This window comes from Hippocampus bargibanti, linkage group LG11, assembly GCF_051943395.1.
Source record: "Hippocampus bargibanti isolate YZ-2025 linkage group LG11, ASM5194339v1, whole genome shotgun sequence".
NCBI classification, from domain to species: domain Eukaryota; kingdom Metazoa; phylum Chordata; class Actinopteri; order Syngnathiformes; family Syngnathidae; genus Hippocampus; species Hippocampus bargibanti.
The window spans coordinates 8,053,803-8,075,654 of record NC_142744.1 but is presented as its reverse complement, the minus strand read 5'-3'; the positions used below and the strand labels follow the sequence as shown (position 1 = coordinate 8,075,654).

Here is a 21,852-nt window from a genome sequence, read left to right as displayed (position 1 = left end):
TCTACATTACGGTTGAAAAGCAAAGTGCATAAAACACGTGTCGGGAACCTATGGCTCGCGAGACATATGTGGCTATTGTGATGATTGCATCTGATTCGGCAATAAATCTAAATATATATTCTTGCTTTTTCGCCCGTTCGTTTCCTGTTTGGGTGGCAGTTGGCGGAAAGCACAATTTTGATTGGATGATACTGACCTATGGCCGATTCAAATTTGCAATGAAACAATACCATAAATGAAACAGTTGAATATCAGTGGCACAAGCCCCATGCTAACGTTAGCATCAATATACTTCTGTGAGAGACAGCAGAAAGCAAGCGTGCAAGCTAATGAGCAGTGTGCAGGCTAGCTCGCATTAGCTTCGCCTTTGGACCAGGCAAGTTCTTTTATTCTGATCGTTCAGCTGGATTTTTTTTTACCAATCATGAGGAACGGAAAATTATTCCTTTAAGTTATTTTAAATAATATATTCTGACATTTTGTTGAAATGACATACGTGCGTATTTGCGTGCGTGTGGCTCTCACTGAAAAACATTTCAAAATATTTTACTTTTATGGCATAAAACAACATGCATACAAAATAACTTTATTTATAAAACATTTCTCAACAAAAATGACTAGAACCTAGTCATTTTGTGTGACTAGAATGCTCATGCCCATGTATCTCAGTATTGGTTCAACAAGTCCATGTCATCGGCGGTCAACGACGACGACGATGCACGTTTCATCGGCGGACTGGCCGTGGAACGGTCACTGCACGTTTCGGACGATTGCTTCCTTTTGCTGCCTGCGTTCCAACAAGTTCTGTCAAGGGTGGTGTCGTCTGTGGTGCAAGCCGTTGGAACTTTGTAGAAGTGCAGATGTTGCTCCTCGGCTGTTGCGATGGTGTTGCGACACAATGGTGCCGCGTTCAACACCTCCCGGACAAACTTCTGCCTGCCAACTTCAGACCGTAATAAAAATACATTACATATAGTACTATACTTTTAAAAAGTAACTGAATACTATTTTTTGCCATGTAAAAGGTTAACTCATTCGCTGCCATTCCCAAATTTATTCGGGAATTGAAAAGCGTGACGTGGAGCGCCATTCCTGAATTTGTTCGGGTTTTGGTTTTTCTTGTGGGGTGCTGATATATGGCGCTGGTCAGACCTCTGGCAATGTTTTCCGCATTTGCCTTTTGTCTATGTTAGCGCTTTGTTAGAGTTTCAGCTGTTGTTAAAGCTCTATATAAATCAAATATGTATTGTATTGTAGTTTGTATAGCCGCACCTATTTCAAGCTCAGATAGCTCCAGACCCATATAATTTAGGAATAAACTTTTTTTTTCTGGTGAAAGAAGAGAGCCTAAGGTTTCTTGGGCTGAATTGAATGTTTATGTACTCCATCAATTTTTCAGACCGCTTTTTCCTAAAACTCAATATTCTGTGGGTTATACAATTTGAATGAAAATGACAAAAAACCCTGGCACTGGAGTGGACACATTTTTGCACATCGTCTGGCAGCGAATGAGTTAAATGACTACTAAAATTATTTTATTAAATCTAAACCCAGAGTAAAGGTTTCAAGAAGATACATTAATGACAATTCATGGAAGATTCCGCACACCCAGAAAGGCGCATGGCAAACACTTACAAAAGCGAAGCGCTGATATCCTGGACTCATTAAGTTTGTTCTGTTTCGGCATTTGCGATCCATTGGCTTCCCACTGGTTTACAACCTGATGACCACACATAAGATGTCACACAAGAAAGCGACTTTTCAGGAAAAACAACAACTCTTGTTACCTGTTTCGCCCATCCTTGTGTTTTACATCCAGAGTGATCAAAGACATCCAACGCCTTTTCAGAATAAGTCAGACCCAGCATCTCCCACATGCTCGACTTGAGTCTTGAGCCAAACTGCAAACAACAAATATTTTCTTTTGTTGAATATTAATCAGCTAAGTGCAGAGAAGAACCAACTTGTGTGTGCCTCAAGCACCTTCACACCAGTGCCGGATATGTCCAGTTTATCAAGCTTTGGTAGACACTTGAGGTAGCGGAGAGCCCTCTCAGAAAGGGGATTATCTGGTTTAGAGAAATAATTTTCAGTGTTTATCTTTTTATTTGGCCTATGAGAAGAATATACGCAGGAGTTACATTGGCGACCCCAAATGGGCAACATCTGAACCTCACGTGCAAATGTAGTTGTTTCATAACGAGACAGTTTCTTTACAGTCTTTTGCAAACTAACTTACGTGAAACGTCCAGGGACTGAAGACAGTCCAATCCTTTCCTCATCATTCTCACTGGCGCCGTCAGTCTTTGCAGGCCAGCGTCTGACAGGCCGTTGCCGCCAATAAAGAGTTGAATCAAGCATCTACAAGAGGAGAAAGCAAAAATTAACGGCACGATGAGTCAACACTGACCGCAGAGCAGATTATCACCTTGCCAGAGAGGCGGATGTCAGGTGCTGGAATATCTCATGGTTGTCGCCCAGGCGGCAGCCAAACAGGTCTAAACGTTTCAAACTGTGGAAGGTCTTGATGTCAGTGATACGCTCACTTAATAGAGGAAACCTGCAGGACACCACAAGGATCACATCTCTATTGTTAAAACCATACTATTTGGTTTTTTTTTCTGGAATGCTGGAACGGATTGATGGCATTCCTGTTCATTTCAATGGTGAAAGACGATTCGTGAGGCGAATGTTTTGGGTTGCGAGCGTCATCCCAGAACTAATCAAACTCGTATTTGTTTAGATTGTTAACGTTCAATGAATAACGACACAGCGGGTTGGTGGGTAGCATTCCGACAGACCTGTTCCTGAGACAGAGGGAGCCGAGCACCATTTCCCCATAGGCGTCGCTGAAGAGCCGCAGGGCTTTGGGTGAGACGTCCGGCTTTAGGAACACGCGGTTCTCCTCGGCCGCCGCGAAAAGTCGGTCGCCGATCTGCTCGGGGAATCCCACCAGCGAGTCCACATGCTGCACGTTGCCCGCCACGAAAAGCAGCGTGATGTCAAATAGCGACTTGCTGCTGTAACGCAGACTGCCCTCCGCGTTGTACGTAAACACGAAGTGCTCCTTACGAAGCACCAGTGGGTCGGTCCGCCGACAGGTAGAAGACGAAGATGACGATAAGCCCACCACAGGCTTGAGCACGATGTCGCTGATACGACGCAGTTTGCCTCTTTCCCGCACGTACACGCCGCTGGCGTCCATTATTGGCGTGGACTCCCTTACCACACTATCAACTTGATGTATTTCTGTTCCTTTCAAAATTCAAGCCAGGGCCTACTTTCGACTTAGTACTGTATTGCTTTTGTTGGTGTCAAAATAAAAGGTATTTGACAAGAAACATCACGTTTTATCACGAGCACACGCCAAACACGACACTTAATGCGTCTTTGTCTATCTACAACGTATTGTACACACCCCATTTGACCCTTTGTTTAATGTGGGGTTGCAGTCTAATTTCTTTACTTGTTGAACGTTTTCGTTTGAATGGCCTAATGACAGTGTGTCGTGACAGTTTTGCCGGATGTCACTTTCAATTCGTGGTATCAAAAGAATGGTTAGAGATAAAAAATAATATTATCAAGATAATTGAGAAAACAATTATAATAAACAGCATTATTGCTATGAAATAACTCAATAGTCTTAGATTTTTGTTAAACATGTATTGTACCAACGATTAAAACATGTCACAAATATTATTTTGAAAAACGACAGAGAAGAAGCCGGTCTATTTACAAAGCTAACGCATCCGGATCCTGCTTCCGTCAACGTAGGCTAACAGTTGGGGCATGAGTTTCGGATCTTGCATGGTTGAAGTGAGCATTTCATTTACGATTGTGGTCGAAATTTAAACTCAATATTTTCTCGTACACGAATGAGTGGTATTGATTATTTGTTTCAGTGTACGTGTATGACGCAAAGTCCTCGTTTCCGGAATGTGGACATGCTAACAAGTAGCCAAGCTGTGACGCTGGCTTGTTTTGCGAGTGCTTCTTTGTCACTTGTTATGGAGAACGCCTCTAAACCGTGTGTTGTTTTTAATTTTCTCACAGCTTACCAAGAGATAAACCACAGCTTCTCTTTCACTTCAACTTGCAAACTGACCACTGTTTCTCCAATTGGTTGGCATAGATGGCTTCTACAAACGACCCATTTCAATTTCAAGGTGCGTGATATTTAAACATGTTTACTAAATTGTTCCAAAATGTCACTGTATTATCGGGTTGTGGACTTTCTTGATGACAAACATTGATAATGTAATTCATAACAATAACACTTTTGATAAAGTTATTCAACTAATGACAGATAATTGTACACACATCTGTAACTATGTGCTTACATTGATACATTTATCAATCAGCATATCATGTACATTATGAAAATCTGTATTATTTTTTGGGTATGTTTTTAAGTTCATATAAATTGTGAACTGATTGAGAAGATGTATATGGTACAATTGTGTGCAGTATTTTTGCAGTCTTGTTATAGTACATTCCACACAGTCCCATTATTACGTGTAGGAGTCCCAGATGTTCCCAATTTCGGAGCCTGTAAAAAATATATGATCTTTGACCAGTGCAACTGAACTTATGTTTTACATATTTCTCTCATGAATTAAGAATTTGAAGAGAGCAGTCTGCTAGCACCGACTAGCGAGTCGACTACCATCAGCATCGAGGATGATATTATGAACCCGAAGTTTTCCAGTGGGTTTGCTCCCAGTGTTGATGAAGACCTAACAGCAGAAGATGACAAAGCTGAGGTAAAATGGTTATGATGTGGATTTGGCGCAAACATGTTGTTAGGAGCTTTTTAATCATTTTTCCTTTGAAATGATTCATTTATTTTACCTTAAAGCTTCTATCAGGGGAGAAGAAAAGCATCCCATTCTGGACTTTTGAATACTACCAACAGTTTTTCGACGTCGACACACACCATGTAAGTCTGATTTTGTTTTTAAAAAAATGAGCACAAATATTTGAATGGTGCAAAACCCCTGAGTGATATTTGACAGGAGAGACAGTCTGAAACACATTTTGACAATTCCTCAAGCTTAGAATGTGGGAAAAAAATAAAAAGCAGCAGAACCACGTGAACTTGATTGTACAATACAATACATATACACTAAAAATCGATTCATTTATGGCGCGTGTATGTGATGTATGATGATTTGACATTTTCTTTCAGGTAACGGAAAGAATTGTTGGCTCAGTGCTGCCATGGCCGGGCAAGAACTTCATTCACGTGTACCTCCGCAGGAATCCCGATCTCTATGGTCAGCTAGCAGAGACACATTTATTTCCCCATTGAGATCAACTTAAAATATTTACAGTTTGTATCGAGCTGATACTTGAATGCATCCTCATTCAGGCCCGTTCTGGATCTGCACCACGCTTGTGTTTGCAATGGCCATCAGTGGAAACATCTCCACCTTCCTGGTGAACCTGGGAAAGCCAAACTACAAGTACACACCTGAGTTTGGAAAAGGTCAGTGCCATAAAAATGTGTAAAAAATTAATTATTTATTATGTGTGATACGTAAAGTGAGAGAGACTTGATACTCCAAGCAAGGGAAAATTTCGCAATTAACTGCCATTCCCGAATTAATTTGGGAATTTAAAAGTGTGACGTGGAGCGCCATTCCAAAATTTGTTCGGGTTTTGCTTTTTCTTGCGGCACTGTGCAGATAAAGCACTAGTCAGACCTTTGGCAATGTTTTCCCCTTCCACGAGGGGGCAGCATTTTGTCTTTTGTCCATGTTAGCGCTTTGTTAGCGCTCTATAAATTGTATTGTATTGTATTTCGTACAGCCGACCCAATTTCAAGCTCTGATAATTTAGGAATTAACTGTTTTTTCCTGATGATAGAAGAGAGTATAAGGTTTCCTACGCTGAATTAAATGTTTATGTAGTGCCAAAACTAAATGTTGTGTGAGTCCTGCAATTTGAGTGAAAATGACAAAAACCCTGGCACTGGAGCGGACACATTTTTGCACATCGTCTGGCAGTGAATGAGTTAAAAAAAACTCCACTAACTTAACCCCACAAGGCCAATAGCTTACCCAAAGCCCAAAAAGATTTTTAGCTGTCTGAAATAACTGTATATCTTCTCCGAGCTTTAAAAGTGCATTATTTTCCATCCCAGTCACCATAGCTGCGACGGCCATCTTCAGCTACGCTTGGCTGGTTCCTCTCGCCGTGTGGGGTTTCTTACTTTGGCGGAACAACAAGATCATGAACTTGGTGTCTTATTCCTTCATGGAGATTGTTTGTGTGTATGGATACTCACTTTCCATATACATTCCTGCTGTGGTAAGTTTTTCAATCTGTCAAAAATAGCAAAAATTGTCTTCCCAGCCCTGTATTGTATCCTCTTCCCTGCAGTCATTTACAAACCTGTTGTCGTTCTCCACACAAGGTTCTGTGGATTTTCCCGTACGAGTGGCTGCGGTGGCTTTCCATCGTGGTGGCGCTCTGCCTTTCCGGTTCTGTCCTCATCATCACCTTCTGGCCCGCCGTCCGCGACGACAAACCCAAAGTGATCGCCGCGGTTATGTTGGCAATTGTGGTGCTTAACGCCCTGCTCGCCGTCGGATGCAAAGTAAACACTCCACATTTCCTTCGTGACACATTTTGTCACACAGCCAGTGTTCGCATATTCGCTCACATCTTCATAATTGGTCTGCTGAGTTAGCCGGCATGTCTGTAAGTCTTTTGTTTAATCAATTTTTAGGCGTATTTCTTCAGCAAAGCCGAACCGGTGGCACCATTCACCAATCGATCGATGACAGCAGTGGTCCCGCATGCTACATGAGAAGATTATTAAAAGGTAGAGCCAACTTTTTTTACCTAATTTCTGGATTTATTTTACCCTTCTTTCATGCCACGATACCCTATGATGTCACATTCTGGTATTTGAAGGCGGACGACATCCTTAATAATACAGTGATACCTCAGCTTACAAACTTAATTGGTTCCCAGAAAGTTTAAGGCGAAAAGTTCATCTGCCGAACATTTATTCCCATAAGAACCATTAAAAATTAGAATAATCCGTTCCCAGGTCCTCATAAAACATAATTTTCAACTAAATACGCCTTAAAACTACACAAAATATACCTTATTTTAGATATAATAAATGTGCTATTGGATTGTAATTAAAGAAATAAACTGTACTGTATAATAAAGTCATTTTATTTACCTTTGTGATGTAGTTGCCTCGTGATGATAAATGAGTAATGTTTCTGTGCTTTCTCGGCGATAATACCCTCGCCCACAATGTTCCCTATTAGCTGCTTTTCATTAATCCAAATCAACAGAAGTTTTTCAATCTCTTCTATTGCCTGAGACAGTTGCTGAGACAACACAGAAACACCCTTAGCCACACGTAGCAACGGTCGACTTAGCATACTGGTACTGGGACGCAAAGTCACACAAACGCACACCTCGTTCGATGATCTTCTTCTGCTTGACCATAATTTTCTTTAATGTCTTTTTAGGCTTAACACTAGAATTCGATGAGGTCCTTTTCGGTCCCATAATAGCAAAAGTACGCCAAACGATAACAAACCACGTCTGCACTCAATCAGAGGGGGTGTGGAAAACAAGTCCGCCACTCACCGTGGCGCTGTGTGGTTTGGTTCGTCTGCCGAAAACTAGTTTGTATGCCAAGATTATATTCTTGCGAATTTAATGTTTGTAAGGCAAAAAATTAATTAGCTAAAGCGTTTGTAAGCCAAGGTATCACTGTATACATTTAATTTATGAGCGCCTTTCAAAACTCCCAAAGTGACTTTACTGCAACAGGATGCGTTTTCCTATCGGTGAGCAGCGGGAGCCAGCCACGCGGTCCAGCGTTCACTCAACATGGAAGTACAGTAAAGTCTCGTTATATCGATATTCAAGGGAGTCCGAAAAAATATCGATATAACCGGGACTATCGATATATCCGACCCTGTTTGCATGTAATTTTCTCCGTGCGTGCATAGAAATAGCATAGAAATAGTATTGATATAACCGGGACTATCGATATAACGAGACTTTACTGTAACTCAAATAGATAGAAAGATTGCTAATAGATGGCTAATAGCCAGCTCAGTAGGTAGGTCAGTGGATGGATGGATGGATAGATAGATAGATAGATAGATAGATAGATAGATAGATAGATAGATAGATAGATAGCTAATAGATAGCAAATAACTAGCTATCTAGACAGCTGGCTAGCTGCTAGCTAGATAGACAGTTGGTTAGCTAAATAAGTAAAAAGAATTGAAGGGAGGAATAAAACAAATAATCTTTCTTTGTCATAATTGGTGGGATAAAAAAAAATCCCCTCAATCCTGTCTAATCAAAATCAAGAACTTTAAGCAAATGTCCGCTTTGTTTTGTTTTCTCAATATATATTTTTTTACCTTTCCAAAATTGCAGCGTCTCCTGTTGCCTTATTGAAGAGAATCGGGTTGCAGTGTGGCGATGAAGTCATGGGCCGTCTGGATTTCACCTTATGACCTACTGTGAGGGGGCGAGTACGCTTAGTGCACTGCTACCAAGTACGTTCTTTCTAACGTGATCGCTGAGGTGTTGCACTACGGATTTCTGTTTATCGCCAAAGCACGACCAATCTTACAGGTGTTTAAATGGCATCAAAGACATTATGGATGCTGTTATTGAATATTCGGGTAGTGGGATTCAGACAGCACGCCATAGAATTTGTACTTAATCTTCTTTCCTTCTTAATAATGTCGACAAGCGTACCGGAGCTATTTATGCCACACTGAAGCAACAACAAAATGTCAAATGTAAAGGAGAAAAGAAATGAGATGATAAATCATAATTTAATGAAGGGAAAAAGCGAAATTGTTTGGTTGATGATCATCAGATAAATATAATAATACAATACAATTCATTTTTTTTGTCCTTGAAATGAAAACTTTGTTTTTCAAATGTTACAACACTGGTCATGTAACATTATGAGGTCTTTGTTCTTAAAAATATATATTTTTAATTCTCATGTGTCATAATAATTGCAAATAATCAAGTCAGAATTTTGTAGAGAAATTCAGGAAAAGTTCAAGTTGTATGACGAAAAGTTGCGAGTTTTCAAAAATAAAGAATTTGACTCGAATAAAGTTATCATTTATGAATAAGGTTTTGGGCATAAAGAAAAATGGTTTTCCCAATATTAAAATGATGTATTTATTTACCTCATTCTGTTTCTTTTTCGTTCTTTTCAGTATGGCCCCAATGTATTACATATATTAAAAAATACATTGTGAATTTCAAATGCTGTCATTTTATTTAATAATTCATATTTGCTGATCGGCAGGCGACATTTGATAAAAATGTGTATTTGTTTGACGGCAATATTAAATGTATAAATGACAAATTACAAAAAAACATCAGTAATAATAATACAGTGATACCTCAGTTTACAAACGCTGTAGCTCACAAAGTGTTTACCTCACAAACATTAAATTCGCGAGCATATAGTCTTGGCTAACGAACTGGTTTTCGGCGGACGAACCAAACCACACGGCGCCACGGTGGCTGGCGGGCTAGTTTTTGTCACCCCTGTACCAGTATGCTAATTTGACCATTGCTACGTGTGGCTAAGGGTGTTTCTGTGTTGCCTAAGCAACGGTCTCAGGCAATAGAAGAGGTTGAAAAACTTCTGTTGATTTGGATTCATGAAAAGCAGCTAGCAGGGGACAATGTGAGTGAGGGTATTATCGCCGAGAATGCGTGGCAACTTCACTCGGATATCATCAAGAGGCAACCTGTAAGTTCGTCATCCATTGACTATTAGCATCACAAAGGTAAATAAAACGACTTTATTATATAGTACAGTTTTTTTCTTGTTACAAAACAATAGCACATTTATTATACATAAAATAAGGTATATTATGTGTACTTTTAAAGCTTATTTCGTAGAAATTTATGTTTTATGGGTACCTAGGAACAGATTATTCTCATTTTAATGGTTTCTGATGAGAAATAAATGTTTGGAAGACGAACTTTTCGCCATACACTCACTTTCTGGGAACCAATTACGTTTGATTTGTTATCACTTTATAATAAGAAACAACAATCATTTTTTTTTATATGTCAAAATGCTTCACTTGTGGATTAAAATTTCAGCAATCTAAGGTTCCATGATGTGCGTCATTCTACTTTAAGGTTTGTATGTTTAATTAGGCAAATGGGGAGTGATGAAAAAAATGGTGTCACTGGAAACGTCATCAGTGGTGGTAGCTGGTGACCTAATTACAGGTCATCTTAGCCACCCGTCTTGGGTTACAGACGAGAGTTCGGCACAGACCCCGTGAGAGCAGCTCAGTGTCGATCCAGCTCACAGGTAGACGCTTGCGGACTTTTTGGAGGACGCGAAACAATGACTTTATAACGCCGATTTGTGGTATGATGGCCACTGCTAAAAGTGATAGAGTATCCAAGTTTGAGATCTTAAAACTCCTGGAGAAATGTCAAAAGGAACGGGATGACGCCATCCAGCGAGAGGGCATCTTGCGGGACAAACTCCGCCAGTTCGAGTCCAGGCTGCGCTCCACTGAGGCCTTGAAACAGAAGCTCAAGACCCTGCTGGCGGAGAACAAGGAGTTGAAAAAGCAAGTCAAGGCCTTGCGTGTGGAAATCGGATTGGAGCGCAGCCCCGAGTTTCACGGCAAGACCACCAAAGACATTGTCAACGACCTGCATGAGAAGGAGCGCGAATGCAACGCCTTAATAGACAACGCGGCCAAGCTCGGCCTTACAGTGGACAAATTGACATCCGACCTGGCCAACACTGTAACGTCCAAGACTTTGCTGGAGGAGCAGGTCCAGTCTTTGCAGCAGAACTTAAAGGATATGACCAACAACCACCGCCGTCTACTCAAGCTGTGGGAGGTCAAGAGGATACAGCGGGAGCAGCAAGCTCTGCCTGCCATCCCATTCAAGCCGGGGAAAAATCCCACTTTTACCCAGAAGGCCATTCAGACGGACATGTACATCAGTGCTTCTAAAATGCTACCTACCGGTCAACGCTTTTGAGACCAAGACTGACGATGCAGATCACATTTGATAGACAGAGCTTTACCACTTATCAAAACAAGTCTTTTATATATGATGAGTAAAGGGCTTCGCAACTCATAGAATAAGTCACACATTACCAATCCAGGAATGATTAGTGGCAAATCCGGTTTGTCTAAAAATTACAATTTTATTGCATTTAAAACTAAGTGAGTGCATAGCTATGTTTCCCCATTTTAAGAATTTAAGCCCCCTCTGTTTTAGCACGTGGGTTATTATAACTTTTTCTTCGCGGATTTTCATCTATCGCGGGTGGTCCTGGTCCCCATTGACTGCGAAAAACGAGGGATTGTTGCACATAATGGCTGGAAATAACTGGGATCAAATCTATCTCATGGGTAAAATGCGTTTTATATAAGGATCATAGGAAGGTTAATAAAAATGTTTTATTGTCTAGTTTATAAATAAATTGCCTCTTGGTTTCAAGCTCAGTCTGGACGCATACTTTTGGATATGCCTGAAGCAAATTGTTAGACACATATCTCAAAACGTGACGTTGTGTTTCAACCAATACAACATGTCATCAAAACTATTTCAACACATCCCAGTCATCCGAGTCACAAAAGGCAACATTTCTGCAAAACATAAAAACGTCATTTTAAAACAGGCATACACATGGAGACCCTCTCATAATGTTGGTCCTGCTGAAGGTCCTTTTGAACGAAAGTGGCGCGGCATCATGGCAATTTAGAAGTTTTGACGAAGAAAGAAGAAATACTTTACGCTCTCCATTATGTTTTCTGCGGACCAAAATTGTTGGTTTGTCCGCAAGGTGAGTTTCTGTCACTCTAAAGTCGACCTCCCCCCTCGCTCCTCCAATGGTCGACCGGCGTTAGTTAGCATGCTAGCCTATAACAGCAACTAATGTATGTGTGTAACTCAAATCTGAACACGTATCCCTTTTTAAATCCCCAAACCTGTTTTGAAACCCTAACCTTTTGTTCAACCACAGTTTTGAACTATGAATCCTGTCATGAAATCTCACAGAGACTAAATCTAGATGTATACACGAGTATCAATGATTACATTTAAATGCTATTATAGAACCCCAACCCACGGTACTACTGAAACTTTAGAGTTCATCATGTGGTCTTTATCGAAATGACCACACATAATTAATACAAATGCAATAAAACGAATTAATACGGTATATGTAGGTGATTTGCTGGAGGGCTGCAGCCAGCATTGCCTGGGCTGTCTTCTTGTTGCCACCATCCACGGCAGTTTTTGTCATCCTCAGCAAGTTCAGTCTTCTTTTCCCAATCCAGACCCTGTCAGGTCAGTCGGTCTCTATTTTGTATTTCACCTGATCATTTAACATGCGTCCAAATCAAATTGTCTTCTCTCTTCAGAATGTTTGTCCCTAGTGACAAGCGCCAGTGGCATTTTGTCATTTGTCCTGCTGTGCAGCGTCACCACCATTGTTGGCTTCCTGATCTTTGTGTATTATACGGGTGAGTGGGGTTCAAATCACAGTGTGAAATATTCTTGTGATTTGTTGTCTTTCTGTTTTTGCTTCTGTTGTATTGGAGTTTGGTGCTTAAAAGAAAAAAATACCAAAAAGACAGGCATATAAATATAATTTATCTGGCTCTGTGCTAGTCTGACTCAACGTAGAAATCACAACATTACAAAAATGAGTCAGTGAAATAATTGAGTGGGGAAAAATAATTAATTTACATAATTTTTACAATTAGATTTTTTTGTGTGACACTTTAGATTAAATTGAATAACAGTTATTTGACAGGAATCATATAATTCTACATTTTAATCAAAAACTGCATTTTTTACAGTCGCTGTTACCCTGCTGTATGTTTTATCATAGGCCAGAACCCCCCATAAAACAAAAAAAATATATATTGTACTTGCCACTTTTGATTTGTCTTTGGCTTCCTGCTAGTCATCCCTACTGTCGCCTGCTCCAAAATCGCTCTGTTGGGTCAGCTACTGCACCCGCGTCACGTGGCCAATTCCTTAGTCCACTGCTTCATGGGCTTCATGGTGACCTGGTGGGCAGCGGTCAACATCAGGGGCCGTTACGAGATGCACACCTACCCCTGCGGCGTTGAAGATGCGTAAGTCTGCTATCACGCAGCTTTTGTGATTCCCTAATTGCCAAAGCGTGCACTCATAACTGTCTTATAGTCCCTCTCAGATATGTCTGAACGAGTACCATCTCATATTCCTGCTGGCGGGAGCTTTTGTGGGCTTTTCCCACAACCTGTTTGGCGTCATCCACAACATGAACTATGTGTCTTTTCCCACCGTTCAGGTACATGTACTGTGAGACACGTCTGTTGAGTGATTTTATATTGATTGTCTGTTTGAACCATTTCTTCCCTCCTCAGCAATACAAGTACCTTCGTTTTAAGGAGTCCTTGCCACTGGTGGTGAAGTGCAGTGCTGCCCAAGCAGTTTATTCTATTAGGAACTACATTGTAGTCTATTACTTTTTGGGTATGTAATGTTTCTTTCCATGAGTTTACCACAACACATTCATTTCTTTGAGTCTCAAAATTCACCTAAAAGGATTTAAAAGTCCAGATACACCGGTGCTTTGAGGTACGCAGGACTCCGCTTCAGAGCTTTTAAAGACACATAGCAATATTGTAAATATAATTCATTTAGAATACCATATTTTCCGGTGTATAAGGCGCACCCAAAAGCCCTGATTCTCTTCAAAAATTACTCTGAGCCTTATATGCAAAGTCATATTGAGCAGCAACAGGTCTCGCAACTCCTGTCAGCAGCCACTGACTCAATTTCCCCCTGGAGAAGAAGTAATGCATAACCACAGCCTCTAATGTAGTGCCTTATAATGTAGTGAGTCTTATATTTGGAAAACTTTTATCGATTTATATATGATGTTTGGAAAACTTTTTTCATTCATTGAAGGTGCACCTGATAGTCTGGTCCGCCTTATATATGGAAATGGTTTGAAAATACACCATTCATTGGGGGTGCACCTTATACATCGGAAAATACGTTCACATTTTTAAAGGAATGGATCTTAAAAAACATGTAAATAAATTACTCCCTAAATAAATAAGGAAATAAATACATAGATACATGAATAAATCTATACATAAACATGTGCATAAGGCGCAGCGCCTTATATATGGAAAAAGTTTGAAAATACACCATTCATTGGGGGTGCACCTTATACTTCGGAAAATATGATAGCAATTGGCGTCAAAGAAAAGATGCCAGTGGTCCATGAGACCCACTGTCCATATGAACTTTTACGCTGCCTTATTCTTTTTTTCTGTTGACAGGATACATCCCAAGAGAGTGGATCTGTAAAATCTTCAGCCTTCATTTAAACAGGTCGGTTTGTTTTCCGAACATCGTTTTTTCAAATGTGCCTGTCAATATTCACAAGTCTTCCCTTTTCCTTCCCAGTTCTACTCCCCGTCTGGACACCATTAGCGGACTTCTGGACTTGACATTGCTCTACCACCTGTGGACCAGTGCCACCTTTCTACTTTTCACTTGGAACATGGCCTTGCTGCTTTTCAGGATTTTTATCACAGAGGTGTGTGTCCATACACTTTTCTTACTACTTCATTGTGTCATCATTTGGCATTGGGAGCAAGAGAGGTACCGTCATTTCCGGACTAAAGAGCGCACCTGATTATCAGCCTCACCCAGTACATTTTTAAAGGAAAAAACATTGTGTACATACATAAACTGCATAAACCGCACATGTCTATAAACCGCATGTTTATAAAGAAAGACGGTACACAGAAAAAGTGTTCAAAGTTTTAATAATATACATTAACTTTGCCTGTTATGCGGCAGCAACACAACAAGCATTACGGTAATAGAACAGCCCGAAGAGGGCTGGTTAAAAATAATATTCCGGTAAAAGTGCGACACGGCAACAACATGTTAGCACTCGCTAACAGTTCTGGGTACAAAAACATACAAAGTCACTGAGACACGGAAGAAATACTTTAGCACTGACTAAAACTGGTTACTGGTTACAAAAACATCCTCCTGTAAACTGAAACCATGGAAGTCTTCCTCCTGCATATCAGATTGGAATAGCGTCAGATATTCCTCGCCACACACGCTCTGATTCTCTCTTTCGTTGTTGCTGTGTCACTTTCATCCTGAGGTAAAGTCCCTCCAGAGCTTCTTGTGCTGTGCACGCCGTAACGCAGCAGACTGGCTTTTCGACATATTCTGTATTTATTTGAGTATAACGCGCACACGTTGTCTAACGCGCACCCCTAATTTTCAATTAAAAAAAGGTATACAGTTTTGTCTCACTTTTTCTCGGCTCAGACCACGCATTGACATAAAAATCATTTATTGACAATAAAAACTCTGGATATTGGTAATTTTACAAAACCGCAATGCTTAACTCACGTTTCAGTGTGGGCGAGGAAAGGAAATGAAGCTTAGCTAAAGAAATGCTAATGAACACTCCAAAAAACGGGAATGCACGTTATCCGGGTCTTTCCGAGAATCGAAATTGGAGGGTGAAAATAGGGATAGAGCATTAAATAAATAGATATGAGAATTTTTTTTCCCCAGGCCTCGTTTATAACGCGCACCCAAACTTTGAGTTCTTTTTTAGGTAGAGAATATTGTGCGTTATACTCAAATAAATACGGTATTCGCCCTGTCTCACTCTTACATTTAGTGCTCGAGCGCCACTGGCGGTCGTGAGAAAAAAAATCATAATCTGCCGCATCGTTGCATAAGGGTGAAAGCTTGTGACAAAAGTCGCGGCTTAAAGTCTGGAAATTGCAGTAATTACCATATTTATTCGAGTATAACACGCAAAATGTTCTACCTAAAAATGAACTCAAAGTTTGGGTGCAGTTTGGGTTATATACGTGGCCTGGGAAAAACGTCTCATATACCGGTATATTTAATGCTTTATCCCTTCCGGGAGGGGGCAGCATTTCCATGGCTATTCTCCATAGTCGAGCTGTTGTCAAGGTGCCCTTCAGTTTTGATTCGCAGAAAGACCCAGATCACTCGTATTCCTCCTTTTTTAAAATTGTTTTTATTGTTGATTACCATTTCTTTAACTACGCTTCATTTCCTTTCCTCGCCCACACTGAAACATGAGTTTCAGCATTGTTGTTTTGCACAATTACCAATATCCAGAGTTTTGATCCAGTGTTCTTCATACGTATTATGTATTTTAATTGATAGACTGTCACCCGAAGAAAGTGAATACGTTTACATTGTCAATAAATGATTTTTATCATGGACGCATGTGTTGCCGCTTACATTGCTTGATCTGAGCCGAGAAAAAGTGAAACAAAATTTTATACCGATTTTTATTTGAAAATTAGGGGTGTGCGTTATCCACGTGTGTCCGTTATAGTTGAATAAATACGGTATACATATCTATGGTGTTGTCGCCATATGTCATGCCGTTATCGCTGTCATGATTGAACAGAGATTACATGAATCTCGCTTTTATTTTGCTCCTAATACACAGGGCTACAGTTTCCCAATACAGTCGTCTTTTACAGAAGATGTGCACCAATGTCTTCCCAGAGTTCTCTCTGAACCACAACCAGGAATATTAAAGGTAGTCCTCCAGCTTTCCTCCTCCGTCTCTTTGCAATATCTGGAAATTTACTTGAAATCTCTGCGCCTTCACAGTTCCTAGCCTTGCAAGACTTGGCTCTGCTCTCTCAGCACTCGCCATGGCGACGTGGCGAGGTGTTCAGCCTAAGTCAGCCAGGTATGTGTGTTAATATTTCAACGGAAATTCAAATGACACCCATTCCCTCACTCTCCAACAGGTGGACATCCTCACAACTGGAATGCAATTAGCAAGGAGTGTCAATCGCTTTTGGCGGACCTGACCCAACGACTCATCACATACCACGACAGCGTGGCTACCAATGGCAGAGCTAAGTCGCTTCCGTCGGGAAATGGCGAACTGAAGTCTTCGTCGGGTTCATCTTCGGGTAAGTGATCTCATTTGGTGATGAACCCCTGAAACGGGCATCCGATAATGCTGATTTGGGGGATTTTCACGATTGTGATTGGAATAGTTTAAACTGCAGAGCATTGAAGACCTATTTCTTCCCATTGAAGGTTTCAGTGGCTTTTTCTGTTTGATTGGGTCGAGGTTTTGTACTCGTAACACCAGAGATGTGTAGTTGCAAGAAACTTTACCTTCAGTGCAGTTCCGGGATTTATTATTATTTTTTTTACTTCTTAGTGTTTGTAGTTTCCGTACCTTTTTGTCCTTGTCGTTCCAGGAACTATTGATAATTATTTTCTGTTACTTTAGGTCTTCTATATAATGTATAAAAAGGTCACTGGAACTGAAGTTCCAGTGACCTTTTCTGATTTGTTGTTGCAGTTCCAAGGACAATATGTATGTTACTTGGATTGGGTTGGATTTACTATTATTAGTCCTGCAGTGGAGACATTTACATTACACAGCAGCAAAGTTATGAAAGGAAGAGGAATAGAATGAAAGAAGTAGAAGAACAAAATACAGGAGCTGCTGAAAAGGCAGCCACTGTCATGGCGCCATCTTGAAGTTAAAACAACAACCAAAAACTCACTTAGTTCCTGCAACTGTCAGGCTCCTATCAAATATGTTCAGTCTTATTGGAGATTTATGAATTATTGACTCCTCTTTTTTTAACCTGATGGATGCTGCCATCTTTTTCAACATTGAAAGTCATCTCAGAGGATCAGAGGAGTCAAATGGCCAGAAACATCCCGATCCAAAGTCCAGATTGTGTCTTTGGCAGCGCGGAACCAAGACACTTAACGGCACCGTTCACCCCACCCTACCAGGACAGCTACTTCTCCTCACCGGGCCTGCGACGTCTCGCCACATCTGTTTACCAGGGCTCGCCATGGCATGGCTCCGTGCAGAGCCCGCATGTTATGAGGAGGGCCCCCAAATTGTGGTCCACCTCCACAGGTAATGTACTTGTGGAACTCTGTGGTTGACTTATAGTCACTTGTCCACTCAATCCGTACAGATTCGCAGGCTGGTGGCAGCCCACTGCAGTCCGCCTCCCCACTGCCCAGTCCCAAGCAGGTTGCAGAGCAACCAAGTCTTTTGGCCCAGTTCCTCCACAATAGGAAAGAACAGGTATGTACTGAAGAAAAGTGCTTTGGTACACAAGCGGAAGATGAAGAAGCTATGGCCTCTTTACAGTATGCATAAGAATCCCACAACATCTCCATTTCAATCATTCACTTTCAGACGATGTGCAAAAATGTGTCCACTCCAGTGCCAAGGTTTTTGTCATTTTCACTCAAATTGCAGGAGGCACAGACTATTAAGTTGTAGGACTACATAAGCAATCAAGCCTTAGACTTCTTTCATCAGAAAAAAAGTTATGTCATATGTTATATGGGTCTGGAGTTATCTGAGCGTGAAATGGTGGCGGCTGTACAAAATACAATACAATACAATACATAGATTTATATAGCGCTTTAACAACAGCTGAAGCAGGAACAAAGCACTAACATGGACAAAAGGCAAAAGTCGCCCCCTCATGGGAAGGAGAAACATTGCCAGAGGTCTGACCAGCGCTTTTTTGCCACCCCTGCAAGAAAAAACAAAACCCGAACAAATTCGGGAATGGCGCTCCACTCACACTTTTCAATGAGTAAATCACTAACTTTACCCCATTCAGGTTAAAAGCTTCCTGTCCAAGCGTGTGCTGATCGCGTATTTGTTCAACAAGGTGAGCTCTGTACAAAACACTCAACCACATTTAATGCGAATGCCTAATGCCTTTTTTTCTTTTTTGCAGCTTCCAGAAGCTTCCAGCGAAGCGCTCTTTGCCGACAGCCAGGCCCACATTTGGGCATTGGAGGGTGAACAAAAAACAAAAACAAATTTCCTCCTCCTCTTTCAACGTGTGAGATTAACCACGTGAATGTTTTCCAGGACTATCCTACCTGGTTCAAGCTTCCTTCTCGGAGGACCACTTTGGCGTGGTGCAGACGGCATTACCCAGCATCCTTAGCACAATGCTGCTTCTGCAAGAGGTCAGTTATACTGTAGTGACCAAACCAGGACTTGGACTTTCCTGATCCTTATTTTGCATTATTTCAGCATTCCTAACGGTCATACAAATGGAAAGACAGCCTAAATACACATTTTATTACATTAAAATAAGATAAGGTAACATTTATTGGTTTCACAATGGAGAAATTCACAGTAGCAAAGTTATGAAAGTAAGAGGAAAAGAAATAGAAGAACAGAATATAGGAGCTGCTGTAAAGGCAGCCACTATCGCAGCACCATCTTCAAGTTAAATGAAATAAAATGACACAACACAAAAGACAGTCAATTAAAAAATAAAAAATATACAGGTAACTTCCGAGTTACGAGTGGCGCGAGTTACGACCACTCGTACTTACGACCACACCCACCCCTTTTTTTCTTAATTCTACGCCTGGCACTGCAGCGTGCAAGCAGCCGGCAAAACGTACTACAATTGTGGCCAGCCAGCATGTCACACACTTGCACAGCAATGCGTGACGACATTCAATACAGTAGTTATACAGTGCAGATACCGTCTTGGCAACATCTCAGTACTGTAGACTGCTTTTTTCCTTTGGCGTCCGTCCGCCTGAGTCCAAGCGTGTGTCCTCTTGGCTTTGCGGGCGACCTCTTCTGGCTGTTTGCAGCGAGAGCAGGGTAAGTATAACATTTATAAATGAACTGTACAGTAAACATAATGTTAAGCAGATTCCTTACTTACAGACAGTGTATTGTCGGTGTTCAAATACCTGACATGTTTCGGCGACTACTTCCGCCTTCACACACTTGTACAGTAAACAGTTTTGTATACATTACCGGTACAGTTATACAGTAATAAAAATCGATAATATGAAATATAAAATGATAAAAATGACACTAAAAGTTATAAAATTTATAAATAAACTGTAAACAGTTCGGTATATAATAGTATTCAATAGAAAACGTTGCTTTAAAAAAACAATAAATTGACATTGTATAGTATCCTGTCGTGTAAACATCACGTCGGCTATTTAGAATGCATTTCGACTTCGACTTACGACTGTTTTGTCGGAACGGAACCCGCTCGTAACTCGGACGTTACCTATATGGTTTTCTTCACAGGCAGTAGACCGACACTTCAAGCTGCCCCATGCTTCCACTAAACCGTTGCGTACAGCAGGTGGCATGGGCGAGCCTGCCTACAAGACGCTGCGTTTTGCTCTCAGGGCCGCGCTCAAGACGGCCATTTATCGAATCACCACCACCTTTGGAGATCACCTGAAGTGAGTTTCTTGTTTGAGTCAGTCTCACCGTCTACGGCACAGGTGTCAAAGTCAAGGCCCGCGGGCCAAATCCGTCCCGCCACATCATTTTTTTTGGCCCGTGAAAGCAAATCAAACTTGTTAAATTCCATGATGATTGCTAAAATCTGAGCCAAAATTTCATATTTTTGGATGTCAACCACAATAAAAGTCATTATTCTTGACTTCAGATTTGAAAACGAGTTATTCATTAATTTGCTGTGTGCTCTATATGTAATATTTGAAGGGATTTAAACATTCTAATGGGTTCCCCAAATTCATAACGGCCCTCGAGAGGAAACCATAAATACAATGTGGCCCGCAGCAAAAAATGACTTTGACACCCCTGGTCTACGGGCATACATACTAACGTTTTATTCTTGCCCCTCCACCCCTTTCAGTGCTGTTCATATGTCGGCAGAGCACCGCAAAAGGCTGCAGCTTTTCCTGCACTACAAGGAATGACTTGATGTTCACATCTCTGTATTATGCTGATACAGAGCACATGATGGATGCTTTTAATTTTTATGAGCGCAATGAATAAACGCTCACAGGTCAGGGGCCTTTTTGTACATATTAGGTTGTTTGTTAAATAAAAATATGATGTAACCAAAAAAGAAAAAAACACCATCTCCAGGTTTCATTGAAAATAATCTCAGAGGAGAGAACGTGGCGAAGGTTTCAGGGCATCTTGGTGGCAGGGAAGCTTCAGAGATGAGCATTTTGAGGTGAGAGTTCATTCGGATGGTGTCAAAATTTCATATACAGTAAGACCTCGGTTTACGATCCCCTTGGCTTACGAACTTTTCGGTTTACGAACGTTACATTTATGAAAATTTTACCTTGGCAGACGAACTATTTTTCGGGATACACACGGAGCTGCCACAATGAGTGATGTGTCGTTCGCGAACGAGCCCGTTCTAACAAGAAAATGGTGGCCACCGTGTTTGTCCTCTATTCCCCGCCCCCAGTCTTCGGTTAAAGCCACGTGATTGGTCAAGAACCCAGCAGTGGGGGGGGGGGGGGTACATTAAAGATCAACATTAAAGAGAGGCAGAGAGGGTGAGCAAACACACACACGAAAGGGAGATGACAGAGCTTGAAACAAAAAAACAAGTGTGAGTGTGATATTTTAACTGTTTTCCAGTCATTTTTTCACTATTCTCACACTTTTGTTCAGGCTCCACAAATAACCCACACAAGTCATCTGTACACTTGATGCAAAAAGCTATCAACCCAGCTAAACAGATCACAATTGATGAAGAACTAGATACAATTATCACAGAGAAAGCACCTACAAGGGATCATTCCTCAAGATGGTGAAAGAAGCCTATCTTCCTCATCAAGTGTTTAATGCTGAGGAAACCGGACACTCCATTCCATCAAGCCATTATCGACCATCACAAATGTAAATAAAATGACTTTATTCTGCAGTGTAGTTTATTTCTTTAATCATTATAGCACATTTATTATACATAAAATAAGGTGTAT

General features: G+C 40.9%; 4 protein-coding genes across 5 annotated transcripts; 3 read left to right on the top strand and 1 right to left on the bottom strand.

Moving 5' to 3' along the window:
- Positions 1-530: 530 nt before the first annotated feature.
- Positions 531-3,483, bottom strand: lrrc42 (leucine rich repeat containing 42). Its single transcript, XM_089008426.1, has 7 exons — positions 2,802-3,483; positions 2,429-2,560; positions 2,240-2,361; positions 1,984-2,069; positions 1,788-1,901; positions 1,636-1,720; positions 531-943 (listed from the first exon to the last, which is right to left on the bottom strand). The coding sequence occupies exons 1-7, from the start codon at positions 3,203-3,205 to the stop codon at positions 666-668; spliced, it is 1,221 nt and encodes a 406-aa protein (XP_088864552.1). The 5' UTR covers positions 3,206-3,483; the 3' UTR covers positions 531-665.
- A 259-nt stretch (positions 3,484-3,742) lies between these two features.
- Positions 3,743-9,204, top strand: yipf1 (Yip1 domain family, member 1). 2 transcript variants are annotated; one of them, XM_089008239.1, is made up of 10 exons: positions 3,743-3,816; positions 4,054-4,166; positions 4,621-4,763; positions 4,859-4,939; positions 5,189-5,276; positions 5,372-5,488; positions 6,146-6,312; positions 6,419-6,601; positions 6,734-6,829; positions 8,425-9,204. In XM_089008239.1, the coding sequence occupies exons 2-9, from the start codon at positions 4,133-4,135 to the stop codon at positions 6,812-6,814; spliced, it is 894 nt and encodes a 297-aa protein (XP_088864365.1). In that variant the 5' UTR covers positions 3,743-3,816; positions 4,054-4,132; the 3' UTR covers positions 6,815-6,829; positions 8,425-9,204. The 2 variants fall into 2 exon arrangements, with proteins under 2 accessions (XP_088864365.1, XP_088864366.1); XM_089008240.1 differs by having other exon boundaries at positions 3,769-3,787.
- A 1,153-nt stretch (positions 9,205-10,357) lies between these two features.
- LOC148891387 (uncharacterized) lies at positions 10,358-11,126 on the top strand. The gene is given in 3 exon segments (XM_089008667.1): positions 10,358-11,022; positions 11,024-11,061; positions 11,063-11,126. Coding segments are annotated over 3 exon segments (711 nt in total). The 5' UTR covers positions 10,358-10,413.
- A 578-nt stretch (positions 11,127-11,704) lies between these two features.
- Positions 11,705-21,376, top strand: ndc1 (NDC1 transmembrane nucleoporin). The gene is made up of 18 exons (XM_089008333.1): positions 11,705-11,854; positions 12,240-12,360; positions 12,435-12,536; positions 12,983-13,157; positions 13,228-13,354; positions 13,431-13,539; positions 14,358-14,409; positions 14,485-14,617; positions 16,547-16,639; positions 16,714-16,795; positions 16,857-17,024; positions 17,753-18,001; positions 18,063-18,175; positions 18,726-18,776; positions 18,846-18,909; positions 18,983-19,083; positions 20,183-20,343; positions 20,763-21,376. The coding sequence occupies exons 1-18, from the start codon at positions 11,816-11,818 to the stop codon at positions 20,824-20,826; spliced, it is 2,004 nt and encodes a 667-aa protein (XP_088864459.1). The 5' UTR covers positions 11,705-11,815; the 3' UTR covers positions 20,827-21,376.
- Positions 21,377-21,852: the final 476 nt, after the last annotated feature.

Bases quoted from the DNA above. Each gene is read 5' to 3' on its own strand.
- lrrc42 (XM_089008426.1), bottom strand. From the start codon at position 3,205: ATGGACGCCAGCGGCGTGTACGTGCGGGAAAGAGGCAAACTGCGTCGT. The intron at 1,721-1,787 runs GTAACAAGAGTT...TGTGGTCATCAG, and splicing joins CACAAGGATGGGCGAAACAG to GTTGTAAACCAGTGGGAAGC. The intron at 944-1,635 runs GTAAGTGTTTGC...TACGGTCTGAAG, and splicing joins GATATCAGCGCTTCGCTTTT to TTGGCAGGCAGAAGTTTGTC.
- yipf1 (XM_089008239.1), top strand. From the start codon at position 4,133: ATGGCTTCTACAAACGACCCATTTCAATTTCAAG. The intron at 5,489-6,145 runs GTCAGTGCCATA...TTTCCATCCCAG, and splicing joins CACACCTGAGTTTGGAAAAG to TCACCATAGCTGCGACGGCC. The intron at 6,313-6,418 runs GTAAGTTTTTCA...TCTCCACACAAG, and splicing joins CCATATACATTCCTGCTGTG to GTTCTGTGGATTTTCCCGTA.
- ndc1 (XM_089008333.1), top strand. From the start codon at position 11,816: ATGTTTTCTGCGGACCAAAATTGTTGGTTTGTCCGCAAG. The intron at 13,158-13,227 runs GTAAGTCTGCTA...ACTGTCTTATAG, and splicing joins CCCTGCGGCGTTGAAGATGC to TCCCTCTCAGATATGTCTGA. The intron at 14,410-14,484 runs GTCGGTTTGTTT...TTTCCTTCCCAG, and splicing joins TTCAGCCTTCATTTAAACAG to TTCTACTCCCCGTCTGGACA.